Source organism: Cyrtonyx montezumae, unplaced genomic scaffold (assembly GCF_038088225.1).
Source record: "Cyrtonyx montezumae isolate F1298 unplaced genomic scaffold, pur_monq_1.0 scaffold_12, whole genome shotgun sequence".
In the NCBI taxonomy this organism is placed as follows: domain Eukaryota; kingdom Metazoa; phylum Chordata; class Aves; order Galliformes; family Odontophoridae; genus Cyrtonyx; species Cyrtonyx montezumae.
Genome location: NW_027071848.1, coordinates 5,110,822 through 5,132,437, shown reverse-complemented (window position 1 = coordinate 5,132,437; position 21,616 = coordinate 5,110,822). Strand labels below are relative to the sequence as shown.

Below are 21,616 nucleotides of genomic sequence, written 5' to 3'. Positions count from 1 at the left end.
ATCTTTGTTCTCAGAGTATTTGCTTGTCCAAGTTGAGGATGAGGGCTGTTTTTCATAGACTTAGGAATGCAAGTGTTTTTATGCAGAATTCCTCCTGTCTAGGGAAAACATCAAAACTGAGAGAAATGTGTGTCTGCAGCATCATAGGAACTGCCATACTCTGACAGAAATATTGTGGTTTGTGCTTGGGGAGGCTCTTACAGAAACTGATGTTACCCTGCTCCTTCTCTGCCAGCAGTGAAAGAACAGCAGCCCCCACAGCTGAGACAGAAATGAGAAGCCCAAAAGCCACAAAGCTGTACTGGACTAGCTCACTGCACTCACTGACTAGCACTAAAAAGGTGTGACAGTGGTATGTGTGAAACAGATGAGGAATTGCACAGGGAGGCTGGGAATCGTGAAGTTGTTACCAGGATGTTTTCCTTTCCTTGGAAGTTGAGAAAGCCAACCCACTGTGATCTGGATGCCAAAGTCACATGGGTTATTTTGATAGGAGGCCGAAAATTTGGTCTGTGCCTCAGGAATCTGCCCATGTGCTTGTCTGCAGCACAAAAATCACTACTACTTGCTCCATCAGTTCTCCTTTCTCTATCAAGCATTTAATACAAAGGAAGGGGCAGATAGTGGGCATTTGAGGTTTTACACTCATCCATACATCCATACTCATTTTACTCTGCTACCTGAATGTGTGCAGGTCCTGTATATCACCCCTTAACACCGAGTCCTTCTGTAGCATGGTGGTCCTACCTATCCTCCATGCACTGATTTTATTCTTCTCCCTTACCAGTGGACTTGCAGGTTACACTTCATACTTGTAAAGACATGTTCAAAGCTAGTAATAAAAGAAAAAAAGAAGTCATCTTAATCTGTTTCTCACTTAAGGCAAAGAAGTATTCTTCGGGCAGTCTGTGAGGTCTTGATTTTTCTCTTGTGGAAAGAAAACAAGGCATTGAGTTTAGCCTCAGATTTGAGTTTCTTATTAAATATATATATATGTGTGTATAACAGCTGTACCATGTCACCTCTTACTTGGTATTAGTTTTCTATCTCCATCTTTCCTGATAAGAAGAAAACAAGGTGATTTTTAACTATCTATGAAATTACAGACCTTTCACAAAATCACTCAGCCAAACCAGCTGCTCTTTGGGGAAGTTTGTCCAGCTCAGTTAGAAAATCTTTCACTCAGAGCAACAGATTCTTGTTTGCAGACAAAACACACATAATTTCTAGTGTATGGATTTTTGTTTTGTTTTGTTTTCCATGGAAGAAAAATTGGTGCCCTGGAGGCTGGCAAACTGTGGGAAGAGTAATGAGCTCTCAGCTAAATTCAGTCTAGAGCTGTACTCCTGCTGTCTGAAAACATGGCGTGGGGCTTCGTGCTGACATTGCTCCTATGAATTAACAAATAAAGCCCTGAAGACATTCTGCTCATGAGATTTACTCATTAAGATAAACCTCTATTAACATGTGGGAACACCGTAGCTCTGCTGCTTCTTGTCTGTGAGCCTGCCCACCGCAGCTGTCAGGTCCCTGAGCAGTAAGGGATTTGGCATGTGGATTTTGGTATAGGATCATACAATAATGAAATCGTTTGAGTTGGAAAGGACCCTTAAAGGCCATCTGGTCCAACCTCCCTGCAATGAACAAGGACACCTACAGCTCCATCCAGTGCTCACAGCCCCATCAGCCTGACCTTGAGTGTCTCCAGGGACGGAGCATCCACCACGTCTCTGGGGAAAGCGTTATGTTCTGGTCACTCTTACAAAAGGCACTGTTGCAGGATGAGATGAAGATGAGAACAGGAATGGAAATATACTGCTGTAACCAATTGAAAGGAAGCAAAGCATTTACTGGTGAAATCTCTTTAATAGTAGGGACAGTTTCCATGGTAGGTGCTTCTCCAGGAACTGAACAAACACGGAATTCAGTTGCTTAATTATCTCTGTCTTGAAGGGGTTTTTTTAGCATTCTCCAGCTCTGTGGGAGAGGAAGGAACAAGGATATGAAAGGATTAGAAATCTGTGATTGTATCACTTTGTAACAAAGGAGATGGCCAGAAGCATGGGATTTTTCAGCTTGTGACTTTGAACCCATGAAGAGGCCTTGGCCCTATAGGAAGACTTTGTAAATTGTGGTCAACAGAAGACTTGCTCAGCAGTAACTGCACAGAAGGCACAGGGAGAAATCTTCCCAGGTTTCAGATAAGACACGGTGATGTCTTCCATCTCCCCAAAGCACTGTGGGTTTGGTTCTTTTCCAAGCATAAGAGCACACACACATGCAAATTAAAGGTAGTAAGAAGCAACGCGACGTTTGAAATGAGAAGATAAAGGTTTGCCCTTCCAGTGTACCTCCTTCCCTTCCTCGTTATGCAAATATTTTCAATCCTGCTTTTCCAAAGTGGAAACACCTCTCAGGACAAGACTTAGAAAGAAGCACGAGGACCTGTTGGCTCTGCCATGCTCCTCCAGAATCTCTACGTTCCCTGAGCCCTCACCACCTCCACTACAGTTTCCCGGTGCACTAGTAACTACTGTGTTGTGTCTTTGTACCCACTGATGGAAGTACAATCGACAATGAGTAAATGACAAAGCTAAGCAGGGCTTGCATCTCTCCTGTTTGTGCTCAACCCCTTTCACTGCTGGAGAGGGCAAGTGGTGATGTCGTTAATCACTGTCTGAGAATTGGCTCTGCCTTTAGGTTCTGAAATAAGTGGCTTTCAATGGATCTGAGCTGCAAAGAGAGAGCTGCCACCTGTGGGCTTGGTGCTGTCAGAGAGAAGGAACCAGAAGCATCTGAGGCTCTTTTCCACCATAAAACCCCTTACTCTGCCTCCACAGAGCATGAAGCCTGGCAAGCAGCTGATATTTTGGCCTTTGTTGTTGGTTAGTGACATAGCATCTGCCCTCTCCATGACAACTCATTTCCTACACATTTATAAATGAACTGCAGCACCTGCCTTCAGCTCTGCAGGCCAGTGGCTCACCTTCTAATCATTAAACCTTTCAGGACCAGAAAAGGAGTGGTACAATATGGCTTTCTGGCAGTCTGAAAAAAAAAAAAAAGAAAAGAAAAGAAATCCAACCCCAAAAGCTTTAATCTTAAACATAGCAAGAGCTCCGTGAATTCCAGCTTTTGATCTGAGGCAGAGTGTGTTTCCAAATTCATTTCACGCTGTGCTGTTCCAATGAATGTAAGGCTTCAGCCAGGGGTCCTGCTCCTGGACCTGAGAGCAATGCTCCCTGCCACAGAGCCGTCCTGTGATGCATGCCCTACCTTCATGGCACCTGCACACTGATGGCAGCTCTCACATTCACCCCTGGATAAGGAGCTCTGGATGCTTCTGACTGTGGGGACTTGGAGGGGGTGTTCAGGCAGAGCCCAAATAATTGTGAAAAATACAGTAAATTTTCAAAAAGGGTATGGGTAGGCATGCACTGCTGCTTCTGTAAGGGATCTTAGCATTGTTTTGAACAGGAAATGTGCTAGGATTAATTGGGAAGAAAACTTTGTGCATTAAGTGTGTGAACATTTGTTGAAATATTGAAACTTTTCGCTATTTTAATAGGTGGAAAATAACTAAAAGGCCTTTTGATATCTTATGAAAAAGTGCTACAGGATGATCTTTAGTGGTCAAGGTCAGACATACCTAGGATGCTGTGTTTCTACCTCTTCTATCCCTTTCTCCCTTGGAAGAGTGAGCAGCACAGGTTTGCTGTGCTTCATCACCCATCTCTGTGTTACATCTCTCTCTTCAACCCTGAGAAAACTCAGAGGGGATCTGATTAATGCCTATAAATATCTATGGTGTGGGAGGCAAAGGGATGAGGCCGGACTCTTAGCAGTGTGTGGCGATAGGACGAGGGGAAATGGCCACAAACTGAAGCATAGGAAGTTCTGCACAAATGTGTGTGGGAACTTCTTCACAGTGCAGTGACGGAGCACTGGCACAGCTGCACAGAGAGCTGGTGGAGTCTCCTTCTCTGGAGACATTCAAGACCTGTCAGGACTCCTACCATGCAACCTGGTCTAGGGAGCTGCTTTGGTGGAGGGGTTGGACTTGGTGATCTCTGGAGGTCCCTTCCAACCCCTACAATTCTGAGATTCTGTGATTCATTGCTGCCCCAGGGTCAGTCTGTGGCTGGGTCCGCCTGTGACGTGACTCTGGGCAAGCAAGTGGAGTATTAGTGCCAAATATTTGTCTCCCCTTATCTGTCCTCCAGGTTCAAAGGTTACAGGAAGTAAACAGTTTAAAATTGGGATTATCTTTTTTTTTTTCCTATTCATTGCAGATAAACTTTGACATTCACAGTAGCTGTGTTTTCCCTGCTGTGATACAATAGTGTCAGCTCAAAGCCAAGCAGTGCCTTAGAGATGATGTCCAGTGTTGATCTTGGTCTGGTATTTCAGAAATCTCTGTTCTGGAGAATAGAAATGAATGCAAATTTTCTGATGAGAATGTTTTTCTCTAATTAAAAAAAAAAAAAAAAAAAGATGACTCATAAAAACTCAAGCTTTATCTTGTGGGAACATACCAGTTCTGCTGGGAAACTCATCAGGGGAAAGGCTTCTCAGGTCCGGGAAGGAAATTTGCATCAAAAATTGTCAGACTCTGCAGCAAAACCAGCCACGTCCTTTTGCAACATCCATCTACCACCACAGGGCTCATGGAGTTGCTCCTGAGTTTGGCAGGGAAATGCTGAGCACTCACCTCCAGGAATCTGCTGGTGCTGCTCGGCCAACAGGAATGATTCCTTTCTGTCGTGTTCCTGCATCAAAAGATTTGGGAAGTGCTTGGTTGTGGCTTGATACGGAGCAGAAAGATTAAGAAAAGGCTTGTGACATAAAGAACTTTTCTTCTTAGATGTCCTGGAGGCTGAATGTTCCTGTGCTTGGCATTGGTGAGGCTGCACCTCGAGTGCTGTGTTCCATTCTGGGCCCCTCACTGCAAGACATCAAGGTCCTGGAGTGTGTCCTCAAAAGGGCAACGAAGCTCTGAGTGCTCTGGAGCACAAGTCATAAGGGGAGCAGCTGAGGGAACTGGGATTGTCCAGTTTAGAGAAGAGGAGGCTCAGGGGAGACTTTACTGCTCTCTACAACTGCCTGAAAGGAGGTTGTGGGGAGGTGAGGTCGGCCTCTTTTCCCGTGTAACTAGCAATAGGGTGAGAGGGAATGTCCTCAAGTTGCACCCGGGGAGGTTCAGGTTGGATTTTAGGAAAAATTATTCTCATTCAGAGTGGTGAGGCACCAGACAGGCTGCCCATGGCATGGTGGAGTCACCATTTCTGGGTGTGTTTAAGGAAAGGGCAGATGTATTATTGATGCACATGGTTTAGGGGGAAATACTGGTGCTAGGTAGACAGTTGGACGTGGTGATCTTAGTGGTCTTTCACAGCCTTAATGATTCTACAGTTCTATTCTATGATTCTGTGAAATCCATAAGGACTTTTCTTAACTTGTGCTACTAAAACAATTTAGCAGTAGGAGAAGTGAGACAACGTGCAAGCCATGGATCTGGCAATACAGATACTAGGTTCTGGACCTTTCCTCTATCGCTGTGTAGTCTCTGCCAGCTTGCTGTGTCCCTACTGATGGCCTGGCACACGTTCTCAGCAGCAGCCATGCCATGGACAAGTGGACAGCAGCCATTCCCACGACTGACTGCCGGCAGTGTGTGTCATCCCGGGGTGCTGCTCTCAGCTCAATGACCTGGTTATTTTTAATCCCGCTCCTTCCTCTCCCTCATTAACCATGTGACCCCACAAATGCTTGTGCTGGCACACGCGCTGGGGTGGCACAGGGACAGGAACAAGCAACAGGAGGCGGTGGAAGGTTGCCAGAAACAACTTCATCCAGATATATCCTCGGTTTGTCTTGTGCTGCACTCGTAACAGCTATTTGCTGTAGATTAACACCAGAGCCCTGAGGAAAATAGCAGTTTAATAGCTATATACACATAAAGCTGCTCATTAGGATTTTTTCAAGCATTTCTCTGTTTGCTTGAGGAGACGTAACAATAATTACTGATTTTGAATAATTTACTGCCAACTCATCAAGATACAAATCGGTCGGTTAGTTATGGGTGAAGTTTTCATTAGGATTAAAACTCTTCAGACTTCTGAAAACGTTTCCTTCTATCCTGCTGTCTAATTTGGTATAAGAATAGCAGAAATCCTATTAATTAAGGACTAAGAGCTTTTATAATCTTCTTCCCAGACTGCAGAACGCGTTTACCACTGCTATTCGGTGGACTGAGCCTGCTGCAGGATGCTGCTGCTCCTCTGAACCCACACGTGGGAGTGGGATACACTCACACTTCTGCTTAAGAAAGGTCAAATTGTCCCTTAAGTGCAGGGATTTCCCATGCAATCTATAGTTTGATCTTCAGCAGTGGGCAGAACGAGCTTCCTTATGGGATGATATAGACTCTATATAGACACCCTGCTTGCTCCTTGAAAAAGCGAGCTGGTGAACAATGAGACTGGCACTGAGAAAGCATCCTACACATCACATCTGTCTTCCATGCTCCTAATATGCCATAGTATGTGTTGTTGGTAGTTCAGGAGCCATGGTGTTCCCGGGGAGCAGACATCCCTGGAGGACATACCTGCACCTGTATGGAGCTGTCTGCCATCATACAGGGAATCACTGTGTGGCAGTGGGCATTTTGACAGTATGTGGACACCTTCTGCAGATCCCTTCTTTTCTCCTTGGAGTCCATCTGCCAGTGTGTATTTTACTGACTGATCCTGCCTCCCCCTTTTCTCCCCAGGGAATGGCTTTCACACTTAAAGAGAGGCTGCAGCTGGGAATTCATGGCCTCCTACCTCCCTGCTTCCTGAGCCAAGATGTTCAGGTTCTCCGTGTCATGAAAAACTACGAGAACAAAACGAATGATCTAGACAAGTATGTCAGAAACATCTCATTTCCTCCTTCCTTCCCATTTAATTCATGGTTCTTTAACATCTTTCGGAAAAATTGAGGATCCTGTTTCGAAGCACAGAGGTTTCCTTCAGAGTCACTCTTTTTTCACTCATCAGTAGTGTTTAATGTTTATTTCAGCCTGTCTGCTCATAAGGCTGCTGTCGGTTACATGCCATCCCTGTCACAAAATAGCATTGCTATTGCTTTTGTGTTAGGTTTTTTTTATTTTTTGGAATGCTGAATTTAGCCATCATCCTGTGGTTCATGATTGAGGATGTAGGATAATGCAGAGAGGTTTTGCAGAAATGCTTTTGGAAGGATGGTAGTTTGATATGTGCATGTTTACATTTGCCTGTGGGTATATGCAGTCTTACAGATTGCGTAGTAGGTTTTGATGAACAAGATTATGTCTCACTCTGTTTCCATTGCATGTTTTCTAACACAGAAAAATTCTGCTGGTATGCATAGGTCTGATTTCCAGCTCTGTCGACCCCGTAAACTGTCAGTGGAGCCAGTCAGGTCCTCTGGGAAATTCTGCCCCAAGTTCATGATCACAGAATCATGGGATGATGTAGCACTGTTTGTGCTGTAGCACTTAGGAGGGTCGGAGGGTTTTCAGAACTGAGTACATGCAGAGGGAGCCAACTGTTTCTCTTTATGAAACTGCCAACATCTGTAAGTACTGATATATATCTGTTTCATTTTACTTTCAAGGTATATTGTTCTTATGACATTACAAGACAGGAATGAGAAGCTGTTTTACCGAGTCCTGACCTCCGACATCGAGAGGTTCATGCCCATTGTTTACACCCCAACAGTTGGCCTGGCATGTCAGCAGTATGGGTTGGCCTTCAGGAGACCACGGTGAGTGAAAAGACTGCTCTTGCCCCTTTTTTTCATGTGAACATTTCTTTTGTGCCGACAGCCCATCTTTATGTGGGTGGCTTGAAACACCTAAAACTTCATCCCTAATGAAAAGATGGGCTATCAAGCAGCTTCATGTGGATGTTTGATGATGAGCTGGGGAGTTGAGAATAGCTCTGCCTTCTTATAAACAGTGAACAGAGTGGTTTTGTTCTCAAACAGTACTGCACAGTCTGTAGCTCAGTTCCGAATATCTCTCTGAACTTATGGTTGCACCCCTCCCTAGCTCCTGTCTTGGGAGCACAGAGCTCCTTCTGCAGTGCTGGCTTTTGAGTCATTGTTGGATTTGGGATACACTGTGCTGTTTTTTATTTCCTCAATGCACTTCCCACAAACCACCTCACAAAAATCATTTTCAAAGGAGATGCTGCTCCGCATCAGTGCCTTCCTCACTGCTCCAAACAGTTCCTGAGTAACTGATGCAACATTAAATGCTGTGCTCTGCGTTGGAGGGCCCTGCTCTGCATAATTGCTTTTAATGATTATTGTTTAGATAAGCCTCTCATTAGCATTCTGAAAAACACTTAGGTCTATCCTGAAAATTCAGCAGGAAGTTTCAGTTTTCTTTGCAAGCTCTTTATTTTTCATCCTTGAAATGCAGCAGTAGGCAGATAAACACTTTCGCTTGTGCTATATACTATGTATATATATATAGAGAGAGTATACATATATATATACATACATATATACATATATATATACATATATATATACATACATATATATATATAGTATATACATAGTGAAGGAGTGGAATAATACAGTTTTAAAAGCATGAGGTTTAACTGTGGTTTCAGTGAAAAGTATTGGCATAGATGGGGAAACTGAGGCAAGTTCTACTGAATGGCACGTGGTCACAGTCGGGACCATGAGTCCAGTGTTGAAGATGTGAAGGCTGTTAGACAGGTGATGAATAACACAGTATGGATAAGATGGCCAACCAAGACAAATAGCAGCCAGTCTCTTACCCCCAGTTCCATGCACAGACATTCTGTTTCAGCGAAGCACAGGATCACTGGGGTCGGAAAGGACCTCAAGAGATCATTGAGACATCATTTCTGACATCAGTCTGCCTTTACCTTGCAAAAAAAATTGAGGCTTTTGCTTCTTTTCCTCCCCAGCCATGATGTTATCCTGGAGAGGTGTCTTTTTGTATGCTTGAAGCCTTCTGCATTTGTTGCTACTGGGGAATTACCCTTTCTCTAACTCACTTCTTTCTCATGTTTTCAACCCACATTATTTCACCAGTGCAGTAAGAAGTTCTCACAGTCTGGCAGTTTTACTGCTGAATTTGGGCTTGGAGGTGCTCTGGATTGCAGCCCATGGCTTCTGCAGTAAAGTGCAGACTATCATGCCCTTAATAATTTCCTATGGCAAGTAGTTTTCTCCTGCAAGTAAATTTCAGCCTAGCATCAGATATGGTTTTAATCAAACGTTTTTTCTTTTAGCAAGCTAAAGGTTTTGCTCCAAAAAGAAAAGAGCTATCATATCGTGCAAAGTGATGAGATTAAAACAAGAAGCATTCATGCGTGCTTATTTTGTAGCTGTGTCTTATTGTCTTGCAGTAAATACTTTCCTTCCTGGAGTGCATAATGTATATCAGGAGCTTGCCTGAATGACATTTAGTACAGGGTAGGATGCCAACACCTCCTGGTCAAATCATTGGGACCTGCAGATCTGGGGAGCTCAGGAATTATTAAGAGAAGTTTGAATTTCTAGCTCTTCACATATTAGTTCCCCTACGCTGCACTGATTGCCTGTGAAGGCAATTCTTCTCACCCAATTTTATTTTCATCAGAAGGTTTTTAAACAAAATGATAACCACATAAACCTTACATCCTAATATATCTCAGTTGTTCTAGGAAGTGCACAGTGTAAGATCATAGAATCCTTAGAGTTGGAAGGGCCCTTTAAAGACCATCTAGTCCAACTCCTCTGCAGTGAACAGGGATACCAGAGCTAGACCTTCTTGCCCAGGGCCTGATCCAGCCTCACCTTGGAAGTCTCCTGGGTCAGAGCATCAACCACATCGCTGGGCAACCTGTTCCAGAGCCTCACCATTCTCACTGTTATATCTAACCTTAAACTGAGGAGAATTTCCAAGCTGCTCAGTTTTGCTCTGCTGTTGCAGGAAGCTTCATCATAATCCTGTTTGTTAGCTGATTACACCTTATTTTAAATCAATAATAATGCATTTCTACATAAACCATTCCAATATTCAGCTCTTGTATGAGCAGACAGTGTTTTATCCCTAATCTCTAACCTAAATGATCTCTGCAGATGCAGTCCTCTCTACGATAGCCTTTTCATGGCAGAAACTGGAACGGTGTTCAGCCCGGTGGTTTTCTTGCTTGGGACTGTTGCTGCCTTGCCCAGATCATCTCCCCTTTGGCTCTGTTCTTCCTGAAGCACACGCTCTAAATCCTTTCTTTGGTACAATTACTCCACCAGAGTTACGCAGCTTTATAACTGTGCGTTTCTCCTTGCTCTGTGTCCTGCTGGGAACTTTGTCTTGTTGGTTTTGGATCACCTCTTCAGTGAATCAAAATCTTCTAAACCTCCCAGCTCAACTCTTAGGAAATTTGGAATGTTTGCTGTAGCAATTACCTTTTCATCCAAACCGTCACATTTAATGCTCTTGATCAGGCAGGGGAGATGAGAGATATTTCAGCTTAAAATATCCCATGGTGCACCAGCGTGGCTTGACTTGTATACAGCAAGCTTATGGGGAGGAGGGAGGTCTGCAGAATATTATGCAGTCTGTCTGCAGCCTCAGCAGCAGAAATTAGTGACCCGTGAATGCAATAAGCCTCTTCCCTGTGTTGAGATCTCTGTTAGCCCCATTAGTGCTTGATTTTATATTTCAAGGCTGAGCGTGGTAACATTAAAGCGTAAGTAACTTGCTTACAAGGCAAATCTTGTACAAGAGCATCTCAGATTATTTCTACGAGGTTCAGCGGGGCTTCTCTCATCAGGATGCATTTATCAGTGTTGGCACAGCTGCAGATGTTGTGTGCTGCATACTGCTGTTGCAACTCAGTGCCTCTTTTACCTTTCCTGGTCTCCGTGCATCAGCTTTTTTCACCTGTGCATCCATGGGGCTGTTGTTTGGAGCTCTCTTCCCACATCAGCACTCAGCATCCTGTGCGGGTGTCAGCACACTCACCTGCTCCACATGGGATCTGGCACTTGCTGTTCCTTCCTTTTGAAAATCCATTGAGCCGATAGTCTGAAAACCATATTTTCTCTGCTTACCAGTAGAAAAGAGACCAAAAAACTGTGGATAGCCTTTCAAGGCCAGGTTGGATGGGGCTGTGTGCAGCCTGAGCTGGTGCCTAATTTAGTGGTTGGCAACCCTGCCTACAGCTGGGGGTTGGGACTAGATGATCTTTGAGATCCAAGCCATTCTGTAATTATAAGCTGGTGTTCCAGGGTCTTGAGGTCGTAGTTGTATTAGGGAAATCTGCAGTCACATTTGTCTTCTCACGTTCTGGAAAGATTGTGAGGGGAGGCACACACATTGAAATTGTCAAGGCCATTGTCAAGGCCCAAGCACAGTGTGCTGGTCACCAATGTGCCAGCCCATCACAGGACCTGAAGGAAGCAATGCCACCCATCCAAGCCTGATTATCCAATCAGGAGTTGTTCTGGCAGGGGAAAAAGGGATGTGCAGAAGCTGGAACAAGCTGCTGAAGGCTCAAAGGGGGCAGATTTGCTAATGTTCAGCAGCTGTGATGCCCTTCTATAGCTGGATGGAAGGGAGATGCTACCTTCAGAACTAAGGAACGTGGGCCTTGGAAGTGTTTGCTTTTGAAAGCCTGGGGTTCCTTTATCCTCATCAAAAGATTGGTAGGGGGACGGAATGAAATGTAACAGAGCAGAGCCTGCAACCTCCTGAGACACTAAACAAGGAAAGGGAGGAGTGCCAGTAAGTTGATCCTATTAACAGAGTCACAGTTGTTCTAGAAAATGCTTCCACCAGCCTGAAAGCTTTCAGACTGTGGTTTGTGACTTTAGATTGAAGAGACAAAGTCCTCTGTGCAGAAAAGTGCATAGTAATACCACGAACTTTTCCTCTTTTGCTTTTTCATTCTTTTCCAATGTAAAATGTGCACAGTGAGTATTGTGGGTGCCCTTATGCAGCACAGAGCTGAATATCTGCATTGCAGGTAAATAGGTATTTTTTTAGCTTGGAGGATTTTATTTTAATCATGACAATATCTCTGAAAAGAGACTCCATAGCTTTTCACAAAGAGAAAGCAGAGAAGGGAACTTATCTCAGAGGATTGTATCAGAGTTTTAATTCTTGTGTAATCACAGAATCATAGAGTGGCTTGGGTTGGAAGGGACCCCAAGGATCATCAAGTTCCAACCCCCTTGCAGGGTTGGACCCCTGGCAGGGCCACCACCCTCCAGATCTGTCTCTAGACAGTTTCCCAGGGCCCCACCCAACCTGATTTTGAACACCTCCAGGGACAGAGCATCCATAACTTCTCTGGGCATAATAAAAATGTAACAGCGAGGAACACTTTGTTATAGTGGCATAAGCCCACAGCCTCTCAAGGTACTGGATATTTCCTGAGCATTCTAGTATTTGAAAATGTATAGCTGTCAGCTGCTCTGCTAAAGCTTTTGGCATCCTGAGAGCAGGACTGGAAGATGTTGGTGCATCACCACCAGGGGAAAGCCACAGGCACAGGTAAAACTTGCTTAGGTTCATTCTTCTTTTGAGAAGATGTGAATATCCTTAAGAACTGGTTGCACAGCAATGCAAAGCGTGTTGAGATGAAGTGGAACCCAGAGAATAAAAGTTAACAGGATGCAGATGGTGCTAAAATTAAGCCTGACAGAATAACGATCTTTGTCCTGATGAAAAGTGAGCAAGTAAAATATCAGTCAGTCCCCAGAATTGTCAACAGAGAGCTTCTTTTTGAACTGCTGTTCAATCAGAGCAATAGGAAAGAAATCTACCTGCCATTTCTAGACATATTTCAGAAGGACATTTTTCACTGAGAGGGCAGTGAGGCCCTGGCACAGGCTACCCAGAGGAGCTGTGGTTCCCCATCCCTGGAGGTGCTCAAGGCCAGGTTGGATGTGGCCCTGGGCAGCCTGAGCTGGTGGAGGGCAACCAGCCCATGGTAGGGGATAGAACAAGATTAATTTTAAGGTCCCTTCCAACCTAAGTCAATCTATGCTTCTATGAAACCAAATGAAAGTTAGAATGTAAAGAGTAAATCCCATAGACCTGTCACTAGTCACTGAATGATGATAAGGAAAAGGCTGAGGTTCTCAATGCCTTCTTCACATCTGTCTTTAATAGACAGGACAGTTATCCACATGGTACTTGCCCTGACCTGGAAGTCCGGGACGGGGTGCATAATGCACCCCCTGTGATTCAAGCAGAGACGGTCAGAGATCTTCTCCTCCATCTGAACTGCCACAAGTCCATGGGGCCAGATGGGATCCACCCAAGGGTGCTGAGGGAGCTAGCAGAGGTGATTGCCGAGCCACTTTCTGCCATCTATCAGCATTCCTGGTTATCTGGAGAGGTCCCACAAGATTGGAGGCTTGCCGATGTGACTCCCATCTTCAAGAAAGGCCGTAAGGAAGACCCGGGGAACTACAGGCCTGTCAGCCTGACCTCGGTATCAGGGAAAGTTATGGAACAGATGATATTGAGGGAGATCACACGACACGTGCATGGCAATAAAGGGATCAGACCCAGCCAGCACGGGTTCACCAGGGGCAGGTCGTGCTTGTCCAACCTCATCTCCTTCTATGACTGGGTGACCAGACAGGTAGATGAGGGAAAGGCTGTTGATGTAGTCTACCTGGACTTCAGCAAGGCCTTTGACACGGTCTCCCACAGTATTCTCCTGAGGAAACTGGCAGCCCGTGGTGTGGACAGGTTCACTCTTCTCTGGGTGGAGAACTGGCTGGAGGGCCGTGCCCAGAGGGTAGTGGTTAATGGAGTTAAGTCCAGCTGGCGTCCTGTAACGAGTGGTGTCCCCCAAGGGTCAGTTTTGGGGCCCATCTTGTTTAATATCTTTATTGATGACCTAGACGAGGGAATTGAGTGTATGCTCAGTAAGTTTGCAGATGACACAAAGCTGGGAGGATGTGTCAAACTGCCTGAGGGTAGGGAGGCCCTTCAGAGGGATTTGGATAGGCTGAACAGCTGGGCTGAGCTCAATGGGATGAGGTTCAATAAGACCAAGTGCCGGGTCCTGCACTTTGGCCACAATAACCCCATGCAATGCTATAGGCTTGGGGCAGAATGGCTTGAAGAATGTAGAGAGGAAAAGGACCTGGGGGTGTTGGTTGATGCTCGGCTCAACATGAGCCGGCAGTGTGCCCAGGTGGCCAAGAAGGCCAACAGCATCCTGGCCTGTATTAGAAATAGTGTAGCCAGCAGGAGCAGGGAGGTGATCATCCCCCTGTACTCAGCTCTGGTACGGCCGCACCTCGAGTACTGTGTTCAGTTTTGGGCCCCTCACTACAAGAAGGACATTGAGGCCCTGGAGCGTGTTCAGAGAAGGGCAACAAAACTGGTGAGGGGCCTGGAGCACAAGTCTTATGAGGAGCGGCTGAGGGAGCTGGGATTGTTCAGTCTGGAGAAGAGGAGGCTCAGAGGAGACCTTATTGCACTCTACCACTTCCTGAAGGGGGGTTGTGGTGAGGAGGGGGTAGGCCTCTTCTCCCTGATAAGTAATGACAGGACGAGAGGGAATGGTCACAAGTTGCGCCAGGGAAGATTTAGATTAGACCTGAGGAAGCATTTCTTTTCTGAAAGAGTGGTCAGGCCCTGGAATGGCCTGCCTAGGGAGGTGGTTGAGGCACCATCCCTAGCGCTGTTCAAGAAGCGTTTAGATGAGGTGCTAAAGGACTTAATTTAGTAGTTGGGTAGAGATAGTGATAGGAGGATGGTTGGACTAGATGATCTTATAGGTCCTTTCCAACCTTATGAACTTATGAACTTATGAACTTATGAATTGTTTGTGCTCTCTCTTCTGTAAACTGACGCAGACCAAAGGTGAATGGGAAGATTGGGTTTTGAATTGTCCAGAAAGTTGTGCTCTGAAATCCTTTAAGGTGATCTGTAATTCCTGCAAAAACACACAAATGTCATAACATCTCTTCTTGCCAGCAGCAAGGTTCAGCCTTCTTCCAGGAGCTGCTGAAAGCAGCATAGAAGCTGAATGTGTTTTATAATCCCTGCATAGGTAACATCACTGAGAGCGGACTGGTCTCATAGTAGGTTAAAGAGAGGGATCTGTGAAAGGTGTCATAGGACAGCATGCAAAAAGCCTTGAGAGGCTGGAAGAGCTTACAGCTGAGAGGCAGTCCTAAGTATGGGGCCAAAGCATGAAGCAAGAAGAGCATGGCTAGAGAAGGTGAAGAGAAACCAGCAAGCAGAGAGGGAGCCCAGGGCTGCTGAGGGCGGCTCAGCCTAACTAGATACCTCTGCTGTCAGAGATGGCTTGAGTTTGTTGAAATTCCCTGGTTTAGCAGAAGTTCAGAGGAAGAGGCAGAGCTGGCCAGAAGAGGGTGACGTGGAGGAGGAAATTCAAGAGGATATGTTCACATTTAATCTGGCATAAATCTGTGCGGCTGCCACGAGGAACAACCGCACCTTAAACAGAAAATGTCCCAGACAAGGAGGAGGGAGCAGGGTTATTTAGAATAATGAATACCAGGATGTAAATTGGAGGGGAAATAACACCAGCCAGCATGAAATTCTCAGACAGAAGTGTTTATTGAGCTATGGAGCGGCCTCCTGAAGACCTGAGGACATTATGTGTGAGGAGAAACACTTCTTTACCTCATTAGTTTATGGAATATTTATATATAAAAATGATACATTTTTCTGACAGATTTTTTATTGAGTTTTTATTATATGCCATGCCACAAAGCAGCTGTAAGACATCTGACACGTTGCTGTGTCACGGCCACGCCAGAGCGAGCATCCTCATCCCCTCACAGCAGGGCATCCACATCTGAAAGAGAAATCAAGAGGCAGATTTTATTTTATCTGATTGCTGTGGTACTGTCAAAATAATACCTTTTTTCTTTGTCAAACTTTGTCCTAACTTTGTGTTCAGTCTTGGGGTTCCCTGCAGTGTACTCTGAAAGCCAAAGTGTGGGTCTTGGAAGAATTTTCACAGCACAGGAAGGAAATGTTATGAGAGTAGGATTTAATTTAGCTTCCCATGGAGTTTTGATCCCACCTTAACCTCTGGACTACAATGTAAAATAGAATACATTATGAGCTTAGCAGTTAAAACAGATAAGAGTTCCTTGGTCAACATTTCTGGGCAACAGCAGTGATTGCTCACTTCAACATGGCTCTCTTTGCAACCCTCTTCTGAATTACTAAGATTCTGCCAGGATCCAACACACAGGCCAGTTTAGAACTCAGTCTACAAAAAGGCAGAAAAAAATCAGGGCTGAGTCAGATTTTCCTTCCTTATATTTGAAGCCATTCTACAGCTGTGTCTCAAGACACTTGAGCATGATGAGCTTAAATGGAGTGAAGGATACTGTGTTTGAGATTTGCTCACACTGCTGGTGTCTAGGATCCTTGGATGGTGGGATCTTTTCTCTCACCTCAAATCCTGGTCTTTACACAGCCCTGGATCCAGGAGCTGAATCCTTACACAGAGCTTCTCAGAGCTCCTCTGAAATACCAGTGCTGAAACAGTACTTCTGAAAATGACATGGAAGTAATCAGACTCTGAAGTTTTGAAAGACAAACAGGACTTAATGTTGAGTTATACTATGACATGACAGTCCTCTGGTTAAACCCTTTTGTCTTGAGAATCCAGAAGGAACGAGCAGTTTGAGATGAGCCAGAAGCAGTCTGGGTCTGTTCACCTCCTCAGCCCTGGTTTATGAACAGGACTGCATGCCAACCTTCCGCATTTTCAAACTGCTGTGTAGTGGTGTCAGTCGTTTCTTTCCTGATCTTTCTCAGTCATTGTCCCATGGAGTAAAAGACAGAACTGTTTATTCTTCAGGATGTTTCTGAACAAAACCAACGAATCTAGGATCCCTCTCAACCCCTGTCTGCTATCCTCATACACTTCCTATGTGCAGTGCCTTCTGTTCCCTTCCACATCCCCTTCATCCTTTCTCCATATCCACCTGTGCTCTACTGTAGCCACCCACACCAGCTCATGCTTCTCACCTTCCCTCACCAATTTTCCAGGGAGCAGCTGGCACAGATTAGGTTCTCTGCTTGCTGTCCTTTCTCTTTCCCTATCAATGCATTTTTGATCCTGAGACCCCTGTACCCATCCTCTTTTTTTCATTTGCTTTCTCCTACAGGAAGCTTTTTCTCCTCTTTGTCAGGGCTGGGCTAGTGAAGGCTCAGCAGGAATGAGGTGTGAAGCAACACATGTTGTGTCTGGCTGCTATCTTTGTGGTGAGATGTCAGAATAATTGTCAGAGAAAGGTCTGTGTTCCCCTCCCCAGAGAGGTGGGGGCACAAACCTCATTATCTTTTTCCTTTATATCAACAACTATTTCCATAAAACGGTGTCAGAGCAAACATCTTTGAGACCTGATACTCAGCAGTTTCCTGCAGTTTAAGCTCTTTGCCACCCCTTGGGATCATGGAGAAATCCCTTTGTGGGTTTAGGGGACTGTTATGGATAGTGATTCTTCCACTGCTGTACCTTGGAGCCTGCATCTTCTGGCTCCCACTCTGAATTCTGGTTTTCCTGCCTAGAACATCTGATGATAACTCTAGGAACACTTTGTAACGCTGATGCAACCATTCACCTCACAGATTATGATTATTCTAAATTAAATCTCATAACATACATTAATTATAGGATTTTGCCTTATAACTCCCTGTGTAGGTTTCATTAATAGTTGATTGTGCTTTGTTTTGATTATGTTTTCATTGAGACCTCAGCGTACTGTTCAGTGTCCTTCAGTTTGCAAAGAGAATTACCTTAAAACAACAGAAAATTTCTGGCTTTTATTATAAACAAATCTGTAAAAATAACTGATGAATCACCATGTAGATTTTGTCCAATGTGGTGGTTAATTGTACTGCATTTAGACAAATCAGTGCATGCTAACGCAGTTTCTCCAAAGCCTATATCCCACAGGCAGCTATAATCTCAAGCTCCCTAAAAAAGCCAAGCAATGTCAAGGTTTGTTATTCCTGAACGCTCTTCTCCTGTTCTGACAGAGACCTGGGTCAAAAAATCAGCAGTAGGAGTGCAGCTGGTGGAAGTATCTCTAGAAGCTCACCTTGCTCAAGCTGTTGATTTGGTCTTCAAAGTGTAAATAAACAAACCCAAATGTAGGGCTTCAGTAGAACATTTTACCACATCTCTGACACAAACAGGCCTTGAATCCACAGTGTGGATCCTCTAATGTGTTCTGGCAGAGTGGAGGCAATTTGCTGTGGTTGGCATGCAACAGAAGCCAAGGCCATCAACTGCTCCCTCGTGTCTGTCGCTGGTGCAGCACTGAGCACCCAAAATACCAACCAGTCATCTGGGCCTGAGGCATAATGTAGCCAAACTCAGAAGAGTATCTCTGTCAAGGGTGAGCTTTAGATGATCATCAAAGGTCTCTTCCAAACCAAAGCCCTTTACAGTGTGTGGTATCTTGGTATGCATTTCTGAGTAACATCTCAACTTCCACATTGCCGTTCAGCAGTGTTCTCATGCAGTGTTAGCAGAGATCTGACTCATCCCTTTTGTTTGTTGCTTTTTTAAGTAATGGCTTCCCATGGACTTCCTACCCATTTTGAAGGAAGCCCAGGCCCTACTAAGTCAAAACAGTCGGGGTCTTTAACGTGGGCAGGGTTTCATGACCTTCAGGTTTTGAGCAGAGATGTTTAACATTAGACCATGAGCATTTTTTGTTCTGAGAATGAGCTTTTCCTGTCTTGATGGAGGCACTGAATTATGATGCCTGCCTGCCTGACCTAACTATTCTGTCTGTTTTCTTGATGCCAACCCTCCTGGTTGTCTTTATCCTCTCCTTATCTGTGGAGCGAGTTCTCCCCATAGCACCCAGACTAGATCAAGTTAAGAAAATGAAAGAAAATCTTGATTTTTGTTGCTATATTCATGATTTAGCTGTGCAATTCATCAGGCACTGGTGCAACAGCATGCACAGAAGGAATAGGACTGCTTGCAGGCATCTTTCTCTTGTCCTGGACAACAAGCAGTGTGTCAAACAGGGACCTCAGCTTCTATTTTGATCTGTGTCCCTCCATCAAGCCCTCTTCTCAGAGCAATTACTTATAGGAGATGAAAGCTGGTACACAATTAAACAAAACATCTTTGATATTTCTTTTCTGGGATCCAGTAAACAAGATCGATGAATGGCTTGCTGTGCATAAAGCAATCTGCAGTTGAGTTTTTGTGTTCTTTCTGCTAAGATACCAAATCCTGAGCAGCCCTAGCCATTGTAGTACCAGTAAAAAATGGATAGTACTCTGCAGATACATACCTCTCTTACTAAGCAAATATCTTTGTCTTTTTTAAACAGTCCCTCTTAAAGGACTGAGGGAGGAAAGGAGTGAGAGAGGAAAAGGATTAAGTTGCATTGGTTGAAGTGGGGGTTTTTGTGTTTTTCAACTTATGTAAACTTAGGAGCTTTTGAAATCCTTTTAGAGGTGTTTCTTTTTTTTCCCTCCACAACAACCTATTTACAACATATACATGGTCGTCTCTCAGCTAGTTAGGGAAGTTCATGCCAGTATACAAATCAGTCAGTCAGATCCATCGTGTGTTCTGCTGTGACCAGGATGGTGAAGTTGGTGGATGGAATTGATGCTGGTCATTCAAAGAGGTGTTACATGGAGCTTGCCAAAGCTAAGGCATTGATTGCACTTGATTTCTGTTTGATTGCATGTCAGAGGCAGCAGTAGGTTGGGAAAAAAAAGGGAAGAACAATACCAGAAGGGTTGCAGGCACAACCACAGAAGCACTGGTGCTTGCCAAGGAAAAGCAATTAGGGAGAGAGAGACTTTTAGGCAGAAACGAAGTGAGATTTGGAGCACTGAGGAAAGATTTTGCATATTTTTTTCTCCCTTCTGTGTTTTGTGAAATGAAGCTTTGCAAATTGCCTGTTAATAAACAGTAGTGCTGCAGAGGTTACACTCCTGGCTCCTCCATATGTTGTTTCATCTAAGAGGAAATACCTCACAAGGAAGCACTGCTAACCTCACAGGTGAGGAACAGAAATGCCACTTTGCCTTTTTGAAGTAACCTCTCATTGGCTGAAAGCATTACAGAGTATTTTTGTTTCCTGATACCTGAGACATGCTCACACTTATTCCTTCCCATATGTCTAAAATAAACGATTTTTTTTTCCTGGAGTTGTTGAAGAAACATGAAACATGTACACGTGGCACTGGGAGAGATGGTCAGTGCGCATGGTGGGGATGGGCTAGTGGTTGGACTAGATGTTCTCAGTGGTCTTTTCCAACCTTAGTGAGTCTATGATTCAGTTTTTATTCTGAAAATCTATCATCACCATCTGGCATTCCTGATCTGACTTCCTCAGATCAATTCTCTCCTGTTTCATTAGTCCCTGAACTATTTCTAAAATGAGTTTTGCAGCTCTGGGATTGCCTTCACTGTGGGTCTCTCATAGCACCGTTAGTATGGCCAGGATGTAGCCAGTAGAGAGGTCCACAGTGGGATCCTTCCACTGGTGCACATGGTAAGCTGTGTAGCTTTATAATTCCTGGAGCACTTCCATGAACTCACAACAAGAAAGGAAAAAGAAATGTCACTGACTTAGGGATGAGAAAAGGTGTTGCATGGTGTTAGGTGAGCATATCCAACCCCTTTGGGTCCTGAAGCCTGCAAGATCCTGCAGTGCAGTTCAGACAGCTTGGCTTGACTTGCTGAAATTCATCCTGAAATACTGTCCTAGTGACAAAGTAAGAAGTTGTTACATTCCTTGAGTTTTCCTGCAACCTGACAGACATACTCAGTGGCACAATAAAATCTAGTCTGATTTTCACCATAACTGAAGGCAGCTATAGTGAAACCAGAGATGTTAAGGGAGCCCTGAAACCCTAACGTAGAGTGGAGCACTCCCAGTTCTGAATTATCTCCACAAAGGTAACAGCTTCACAAAGGTTTAACCAGTAATAGAGGTACAATGCATGTGTTCTGGATTGACATTTCTGGGACAGTTGATTTTTAGCATGCTCTATTTCTTGTGTTTTTACTCCTTTCCACGTGTGCCTGGTTTCCAGCTAGCTGTGTACATAGCTCTGTGGGAGATAAAGATATAGAACAGCTAAATGCAGAATGGCAGGTTGCTGTACAGGCGGTGTACAGGTGAATGGCAGGTGAGTTTTCTGTGTGTTTGCCTCACACAGTGCCCATGTTATGGAACGTGATCGAAACCACTTACATTTTTAGCATTTTATTTTAATCAGATCATTTTTATTGAGTCCCGAGCGTGCTCACTTAAACAGCCTCACTGTCTTTTTGTTCTCTGAAGCAATTCATCAAACACAATCCCAAGAGAGATGGAGAAGGCATGGTGATAAAGGCAGAATTTGTTGCTTACATTGCATTCTTTCTTCAGAATGCTTAGTCTGCATCTTTTCCCCCAGAAAAAGATCAAGTTAATTGATTTTACTGCCACTCGGATGTTTCTTATTTACTGCTGGCCTGTATTTCTCAGTATTCAGAGTTCTACCTGCTGTCCTTCAAAGTACAAATAAGCTTTTACCTCTCCTGCAAGCTGTCTGCCCTTGAAAGAAACTTGGCTGCTA

The 21,616-nt window shown here is 44.5% G+C and overlaps 1 protein-coding gene across 1 annotated transcript in view; it reads left to right on the top strand.

Annotated features, from left to right (window-relative positions):
* Positions 1–21,616, top strand: part of ME3 (malic enzyme 3) — a 113,661-nt gene that overhangs the window by 55,728 nt on the left and 36,317 nt on the right. Inside the window, exons 2-3 of the mRNA XM_065729957.1 lie at positions 6,773–6,906; positions 7,639–7,788. Coding sequence (XP_065586029.1) covers positions 6,773–6,906; positions 7,639–7,788 — 284 coding nt within the window. The remainder of the gene's footprint in view (positions 1–6,772; positions 6,907–7,638; positions 7,789–21,616) is intronic.